Source organism: Pongo pygmaeus, chromosome 5, assembly GCF_028885625.2.
Source record: "Pongo pygmaeus isolate AG05252 chromosome 5, NHGRI_mPonPyg2-v2.0_pri, whole genome shotgun sequence".
Classification (NCBI taxonomy): Eukaryota; Metazoa; Chordata; class Mammalia; order Primates; family Hominidae; genus Pongo; species Pongo pygmaeus.
Genome location: NC_072378.2, coordinates 132,588,264 through 132,597,500, shown reverse-complemented (window position 1 = coordinate 132,597,500; position 9,237 = coordinate 132,588,264). Strand labels below are relative to the sequence as shown.

At 40.3% G+C, this 9,237-nt stretch overlaps 1 protein-coding gene across 1 annotated transcript in view; it reads left to right on the top strand.

Moving 5' to 3' along the window:
- MOXD1 (monooxygenase DBH like 1) overlaps nt 1-4,467 on the top strand; it is a 127,760-nt gene extending 123,293 nt beyond the window's left edge. Inside the window, exon 11 of the mRNA XM_054492895.2 lies at nt 3,605-4,467. Within this exon, the coding sequence (XP_054348870.1) occupies nt 3,605-3,626 (22 nt within the window). The 3' untranslated portion in view covers nt 3,627-4,467. The remainder of the gene's footprint in view (nt 1-3,604) is intronic.
- The last annotated feature ends 4,770 nt before the right edge of the window (nt 4,468-9,237 follow it).

Below are 9,237 nucleotides of genomic sequence, written 5' to 3'. Positions count from 1 at the left end.
TTGAATTGTAATAATCCCCATGTGTCAAGAGCAGGGCCAGGTGGAGATAATTGAATCATGGGGGCAGTTTCCCCCATACTGTTCTCACGGTGATGAATAAATCTCATGAGATCTGATGGTTTTATAAATGGGAGTTCCCCTGCACAAGCTCTTGCCTACTGCCACGTAAGACGTGGCTTTGCTCCTCCTTGCCTTCTGCCATGATATTGAGGCCTCCCCAGCCATGTGGAACTGTGAGTCCATTAAACTTCTTTCCTTTATAAATTGCCCAGTCTTGGGTATGTCTTTATTAGCAGCATGAGAACAGACTAATACATTGTGATAATAACTAGGAGACAGACTTTACTGAGGTTAATTTACATGCCATTTACTATACTACATAACCATCCTATGAGGTAGGTACAATTATTTTTAATGTTGTAGATGAGAACACTGAAGTTTAGTGAGATTAGATAATTTCTCTTTATTCCCTCCTCCAAAATAATAAAGAATACTCAGTGAGGATTTAGACTCTGTTCCATCTGAGCATTAGATCCATGTTCTTGGGTCTCTGCTAGGACGCTCTCTTGTCTGGACACTGAAGCCCACAAGTCAGACACTACTGCACCATCTTCAACATTTCTTCTCTGACAGCATGAACCATTATGCCAATAAGAGTTCAGGGGGAAATCCCAGAGGCTGAAAAGTTATTTGGATCAAGACACAATATCTTCAGGTGTTTTCTGTTCCAAACCAAATATCTCTCAAAGGTTTAATTCTTTAGCTAGTGTTTCCCACTGGTCACCAGAAAAGAGATCACTGGCCAAATAAAGTTTGCAACATTGCAACAGTTCAGCAACATTAAAAAGACAGTGTTATTTGTTGTTGTTAATTTTAGGAATTTTCAGTATCATTAAATAGTGATAGCACTATAAACTGTAATACTGCTTAATTGTAATACTACTACTTAATTCTAATACTACTTGTTAACATTTGTTGCACATATGTGATACAGCAGGCATTTTGAAAAATGTTTAATATAGGGCACCTAATTTAGTGCTCAGAAAAATAATAAGAGGAAGAAACTGTAATTAGCCCCCATGTTATGAATGAGAAAATGGAGGCAGAGCAGTTAAGTAGCTTGTCCAGAGGAAGAACTACTTGTGATCATTATAAATCTCCATATGGCCTGGAGTAAGCTTCAGTTCACAGTTCAAATTTCCCAGGCATATTTGAATTTTGAACCCTATTTGCTACAGTGAATCATGAGATTAGTTTCTTCAGGAGATACTTCGATAAATGCCACTGTTAACAAGTAATACTAATATCAAGAAGCACCCTGTTGCCAGCCCAGTACTGAATGCCTTGAATAGAATATTTAATTACTCCTGGGATAAGAGTATAATCTTTTTTAGGATGAAAAAACAAAGCCTCAAAGCAGGTAAGAGATTTGCCCAAGATTAGGAGACAAGTGAGGAACAGTGCTCCCCAGGCCGTGCCTCTGAGCCCATGTCACCTTCCCTTCTGCCACATTGCTCTACCGGCAGCCATATTGTGCTTTGGCCCAACTTCCTGCTTTCTAGGAAGCGGAGTCTTGATTTGAAGAGATCCAGAAAGAGACTAGAGCCCCGGAGAGGAAGGATCACAGAGCATGGGAATGTTTTGTCAGTAGAAGGCAAGACTCTCTGTGGGTCTGCATGGGACACAGGAGAGAGAGGCTGGTAATGGAGAGGCGAGGGCACGAAGTCACCTCAGGCCAAAGGGATTGTGGGTGAGGGGAGGAGATCCAAAGTGAAAAGTTTGTGCTGGGGCTTGGAGTCAGCCTGGGGTAAGTGAGGAAATTCCTTAGAGATCTAACATGACTTTAACAACCTCTCTGAGGAGACCAAATGCCATTCTTAAGGAGCCTGCAGGACCGCAACTGCTATCCCGTGGGGCACACTTCCTGCCTGCCGGCCCCAGCTGCACCAGGCTGTGTGGGAGAGGGGGTGCCTCTGAACTGGTCTCAGAGGATCCGGCTCCTTCGCTGCGTTCTCCCTGCAGAAAGCGTATTGGAAAGGAAGGCACCTTTGTCCTAGAAGGGCAATATTAGTTAGGAGGACCTATAGATAACAGACAGAAACACTGGAAGGCTTTATTTCCGTGTTAGCTTTCCTAGGACTCAGGGTGCAAACACCAGATAGCGCCCGTAGAGGAAAAATTCACGAAAAGAACCTTTCTATTTGTGGTTCACACCTGGAATTACTGGAGTAAAAAGCTGTGTTCATTGAAATTTCCACTATTGGCTCATTACTAATGAGTTACACATTTAAGACACAACAAATATAAATCCTTCAAGATGCCAAAGACAACTTGCCCCAGAGATAGCAAGGAAAGCAGTGTGCTGAGGAAGGAACAGTGAGCTCTGCTGACGGTGTTATCTCCCCAGCCAGGACTTGAGGAACTTCGGTTAATTTTAGTACATTTCCTAGTAGGAAACACTGTGTGTCGGGGGCACCTCTCCTGTCCAGGCTGGAATGTGGCTCCGGAGAGGAGAGGAGACCCACTCTTATTTGGTCTGGTTGGCTGGTGAAGAAAAGGAACAGAATGTGCTTCTACAGCCGCTTGGACCCTCCTGCCACGGCACTAACTGTTCAGGGTCTTTTCCAGTACTATTAATATTCTGGAAAATTCCCTGGCTTAGGGACTGTAAACTAGTTCAACCATTGTGGAAGTCAGTGTGGCGATTCCTCAGGGATCTAGAACTAGAAATGCCATTTGACCCAGCCATCCCATTACTGGGTATATACCCAAAGGACTATAAATCATGCTGCTGTAAAGACACATGCACACGTATGTTTATTGCAGCACTATTCACAATAGCAAAGACTTGGAACCAACCCAAATGTCCAACAATGATAGACTGGATTAAGAAAATGTGGCACATATACACCATGGAATACTATGCAGCCATAAAAAATGATGAGTTCATGTCCTTTGTAGGGACATGGATGAAATTGGAAATCATCATTCTCAGTAAACTATCACAAGGACAAAAAACCAAACACCGCATGTTCTCACTCACAGATGGGAATTGAACAATGAGAACACATGGACACAGGAAGGGGAACATCACACTCTGGGGACTGTTGTGGGGTGGGGGAGGGGGGAGGGATAGCATTAGGAGATATACCTAATGCTAAATGACGAGTTAATAGGTGCAGCGCACCAGCATGGCACATGTATACATATGTAACTAACCTGCACATGGGGCACATGTACCCTAAAACTTAAAGTATAATAATAATAATTTAAAAAAAAAAGAAAGAAAACAGCCACAAGCTGAGACCAAGAGGCCTGTAGAATGTACTGCAGTATGTGCTATCTGTAGTTGGAGGGTACAAAATGAGATTTTTTTAATTTAAAAAAAGTTTTATTCTAACTGCTCTTAGAATTACAGAAGTTGTAAAATAGTATAGAGAGCTTCTGTACAATGCTGATTCACCTTCCTTTAATGTTAACATCCTCCATAAACATAGTACAGTTATCAAAAACTGGAAATTAACATTGGTATAAGACTATTAATTAAACTATACATCGTAAAAAAAAAATTGGAGAGGTAAAAACTTTTTCCTTTTTCTTACAGAACTATGGAAGAGCAGCAGTGAATCACGTCATGACCACGTTTCTCAAACTGGGCATTACAAACCCTCACAGTGATTGTGGTAGAATAGAGACCACCATTATAAAACAATGAGAGGGACTTTGGAGAACTGAATTGACTTCCTTCAGCTGTATAACCAGTTCAAGAGATAGGTTTTCCTAGCTGTCTGGAGCTCCACAGCTGAGTCTAATCTATACTCTGCAAGAGAAATTAGTTCTTTAATTAGTGATGTCTGCTATGGGTGTTGGTGCCAATGGTGTGATGGCAATCATGTTATTTAGCAAACTTAATTTTAAGCCATCCTGTTGAAAAGAAGCCTTTCCTAATGCTTAGGAAGACTTTGAGGTCACCGCAAATTTGTAAGGAGAAACATAAACAGAACAGGACAAAGATTAAGAGATTTTGAAATTTACTCCCATATGATGTATTAAAAGGAAAATAGAATACTGAAAAAGCTTTTTAGGAAGTGATGCCATATAAATTTTATTCAAAAGCATTTACATGAACATATTTTAACTGCAGATGGATGTACAATGGCCATTATATGTATTATAGTTGACAGATTTTTCAAAACAGAAAAATATTTTTATTGGTAGTATTCCATCTATAATATTAGATTCACTGCTGAATATGATGTAAACTTCTTCAGTGATGTAGTTACTTATCATCAGCTGGTGACAAAATGTTATATTCTAAGTTGATTATTCTGCTCTACCTTTTTTTCTCATTAAACTTTGTTTTAATAGGTCTCAAAATTCTGTGATAGATTTTTGGTCAAGGTGTTTCCGTTAAAAAGTAATGATTTTAAGAACTAATAAAACTGCCACACGAAAACAAAAACAAAATAGTCTGCAAAACATTCTTTCCTTCTGAGGTTTTGTGATGCATTGTTTATTAACCAGTCTTTTACTGTTAAACTTAAATGGCTAATTGAAACAAACAGTTCTGAGATGGTTCTTCCACCATTGATTAAGACTAGGGTGTCGACGTGAGAGGATCACTTGAGCTCAGGAGTTTGAGACCATCCTGGGCAACATAGCAAGACCTCATCTCTACAAAAAAATAATAAAAAAAAAATAAGCTTAGTGTGATGGCACAGGTTTGTGGTCCCAGCTGTTTGGGAGGCTGAGATGGGAGGATCACCTGAGCCCAGGAGGTCTAGGCTGCAGTCAGCCATGATGGTGCCACTGCACTCCAGCCTGGGTGACAGAGCAAGACCCCATCTCAAAAAAAAAAAAAAAGACTAGGGTGAAAAGTATTAGAGATACTGTTCATTTAGCCTTCTGAAGTTCCCAGGCAGACTCAGTGACTTTGCCAGCTCCAGCAGCCACTGCTCTAATGACACTTCAGCAACTGTCTATCTCATATCTTGAACAGCAAAATGACCTGGAGGAGCATAGTCAGAGAAGCTCTCAGCACACCTGGGCTTGATAGGAACCATATCAATGATAGTTATCACCCAATTTCAAGAATTTAAGAACCATCTTCCAGCTTCTTACAAGAACATCAGTCAACCTTTTCCTTCAGCTCAGCAAACTTGCAAGCAATGTGCGCTGTGTGACAATCCAGTACAGGGGCATACACAGCAAGTGTGATTCGCCCTGGAGGATACAGGATAATCACCCGAGAAGTGAAGCCCGCTGCTTCCACAGGTGGGTGGTTTTGCTTTCATCAGTGATGTTGCCACGACTAACAGCTTTGACAGACACGTTCTTGACATTAAAGCCCACATTGTCTCCAGGAGGAGCTCACTCAAAGCTTCATGGTGCATTTTAACTGACATTACTTCAGTTGTGCTGTTGACTGAAGCAGAGTGTGCATGCTATTGGTTTGAGAACCCCAGTGTCCACTTGGCCCACAGGGATAGTGCCAATATCCCAAATTTCATAGACATCCTGGAGGGGCAGATGCAAGGGCTTGTCAATTGGATGAGTTGGTGGTAGGAAGGAGTCCAGAGCTTCAAGCAGCATGGTTCCATAGGCATTGCCATCTTTACCCTAAACTTTCTATCCCTTAAACCAAGGCCCGTGATCACATGGCTACAGCATGTTGCCACCATCCCAACCAGAAATTGGCACAAATGCCTCAGTGTCAGGGCTATAGCCCATTTTCTTAATGTAAGTGCTGACTTCCTTAGCAATTTCTTCGTGTCTCTTCTGCTATAGGGTGGCTCAGTGAAATCCATTTTGTAAACAACCACAATTACTTGTTACACATCTGGTATGCAAGCCAGAAGGGTGTGTTCAGGGGTCTGCCCATTCTTAGAGATACCAACTTCAAATTCACCAATATCAGCAGCAACAATCAAGACAGCGCATTCCACCTGGGATGTGCCTGTAATAATGTTTTTGATAAAGTCTTGTGATGGTCACATAGCACTTGCTGCTCTCAAATTTCCACAGAGAAGTATCAATTGTGACACTATGTTCACACTCAGCTTTCTGTTTATACAAGGCCCAGGCATACTTGAAGCAGCCCTTTCCCATCTCAGCAGACTTCTTATCACATTTTGCGGAGGGTCTCTTGTCAGTCCCATCACATGTTATGATCAGTAGGGGTGGACTTGCCCAAATCTACCAGCCCAATGATGACAATATTGATGTGAGTCTTTTCCTTTCCCAATTTGGCTTTTAGGGGTAGATTTCACAACACCTGTGTTCTGGCAGCAACACCTGTGTTCCTGTAGCCAAGGAAAAGCTAAACATTGCTTTGGAAAGCAGCTTCTTTTCTGACCTATTTTACTTGTACTTGAAATTTATCTTTTAGAAAAAAATGACTTACATCTAATATTCTGGTACAGCATGATTTTTAATATAGCTTTATTGAGATATAATTCATATATCATACGATTCACCAATTAAATGTGCAATCCAATACTTTTGGTATGTAAAAATATACATGATTTTTGAAAGCCAATACATAAGGGTTTTTTTTAACCTTAAAATAACATGTGCTATAAAACAAAACAACTTCCTCTTCCCACCTCCTCTTTTCTATTCCAAGAAGAAACAAAGAAACAAAATATGTTTTCTGCAGGAAGGTGTGTGTGTGAGACTGTGCATGCATGTGTGTGTCCTCATTAGAGGAAAAACAGAAACTGTCCATTTCTATCAACTATTCAGAAACAAAAAAGGATAAGCTTCACAAGCAGGAGCTTGGAGAAATAAGGAGAAATATTATTCTAGAAACCATCTTTTCTGTTTGTTTTTCAAGATCTGGAGAGGTCCTGCATTTGCTGCCTGACATCCCACTCCACATGGTCTTCCAGAAGGAGCCACGAAAGGTAGGAAGTTGGAAGCCAGCCTTGAAAAGGGAAAGGAAAGGACCCAGCAAGGAAGGAAAACTAGTGGCCAGTGATCAGCTGTGTTTACCCACACTAAGCTTATAAATACCACCTAGGCAATACCTCGTGATTTGGGTGAATTGCCATGTGCACTTGGATAAAGAGAAAACTCAGGAACACAGGAATAAGAAAGGCCAATGTTTGCTCTTAATATCTGGCTGTTAAAGCAATTTACGCAAATCACACTGGGCTGAGTAAGAAGAGACCAACCAGCTGAGCAACAGCATAAGAGAGAAACTGTCTCAAGACATGGAAGGAGTTTTCACATCCTGTTAAACTTGAGGCTAGTGTTATTTTTTGCAGTAAAGCTATGGAAAATACTGGAAAGTTTGGGCAGGGAGTCTGAAAACAAAAATCGTGCTGCTTGTAATTGTATGTCTGCCTCTTTGCCAGCTGATGTAGAAGAGAAACCGCCCAGCTGTAGATCATTTCCTCTTGCTTGAATACCCATTTGCAATGATTGATTTTAAAGGTCACGGGAGTGCTCGCCAGCACATTTTTATATGAGGAGTCCAGCCTTCTGTTTTGACGTTAGTCAGATGCATATGTGGCACCTGAGGAACAAGGAGGAGACAGGGAAGGATCAGTCAGGTTCCCTTTTGGCTCCATCACTGTCAAGTTGGAAACTCTTGCATGCCTGAGTGCCTTATTTTGGCCTAGACACCCCCAAGCTGATGGGGAAAAAAAATAACAACTCTGTAATATTTTTATACCGTAGTCTCAAAATTTTACCCTTTGAATTTTTTTCACTCTTCTAAAACTTTTCCTTTTTCTTCCTTCCCTTTCCTGTATCCTTCCCTAAATATTTTCTAGAGCCTTACTATGCATGTCACATCCTATGCAGCTACTGGGTATGTATGTACGAATACCAAATACTTTTGCATCAGGCTGTTTACAAATCTAGTGAAGTTTTGAAAACAAATAATAGCAACACGATCCACTAATAGACTCACGTACAAGGTACCATGTGTCCAGATTAACAACCTACAAAACATTAAAAGTCCCCACTAAATTACTAATTTAATGAAATTATTTTTGCTATCTATCTATCTATAGCTATCTATTGCTATATCTATCTGATTAATAAGTTATGGAAGCTTTTTCTTTTTAGCTTTTATTTCTTTATAAAAAGTTCACTCATTCTTAGAAGGCTTCCTTGACTGATTTCAACCAACATTTATTAAATGCTTATTAGGGGCCAGCCAGGCAGAGTACTAGGATTTGAGGGTTATAAAAATGAATAGAAAAGCTCCTAACTAAAAATAGCTTATAGTCTTAACAGGTGAGACAGATTCTCAAAGCAATACTATAATGCAGGTAAGTAAGTTCTGGAAGTTATGTGTGAAGTACTTACTATGAGAGCATTGAGCCAAAAGAGATGGCTTTTCTCTGATGGACTTCCTGAGAGATGAGCAGATCAGGTGAAGTCACAAAGAGGGGAAGACATTTGAGCTAATGCTTGAAAATCATTCAGAGTTCACCAGACCAACTGGTGGCACTGTGTTTATTTCAGACTTTTACCAAAGTTTAGGTGCAACCCAGTGGGTTTTTACAGCTACAGAATGCAAACATTTCAAAATTGATTATTGCCCATCCTTGTTCTTGGGTCTTTTCGTTGCCCTGGTAAGTCCGGTCACGTTAATCAGTCCCTGCACCTTTATCGAGGCCTTTCCTAGCTTACCCAACTCCTCCATTTATCTAACCCATGACCTAATGGTGTCTTGCAAGTTACCTTTCCACCATCCACTCACTTCTGAACCTACGTTTCATCTCCAAAGACCTGTTAATTTGTTCTTTCTCAAAAAAGAATCACCTGCTCTGGGTCTTACCATATAGCAGAGGCTTTGTAATTTCAGCCTTTCCTTTTCTCCAACAGCTTCTATGGCTGGAAGGGAATGGAATAAAGATTTATTATTCCACTACTAATTATTCAAATATCTATTCCATCCCTAGGCAGTAGAAGTCACCATGGTCAGCTTTCATTTGTAATAATTTTCATCCCTGTGAATAACACTTGACTCCTGACCTCAAAGAGGTCAGGTATTTTTCTAGGTATTTTATACTAGCATTACTTGTTCTTACTTATTTATAACTCGTCACATCCCTACAATAAAACATAAATGCAGTGACTGCATACTGTTAATTAGCCAGATTATCTCATGCCAATTTCTCTTAGTATTAGATACCAGTCAGTTATAAATGCTGCTGAGTACCCCAATTTTTTTAATGAAAAAGCTTTTAAAATAATAATTGAGTGTTTTGAGCTACCATT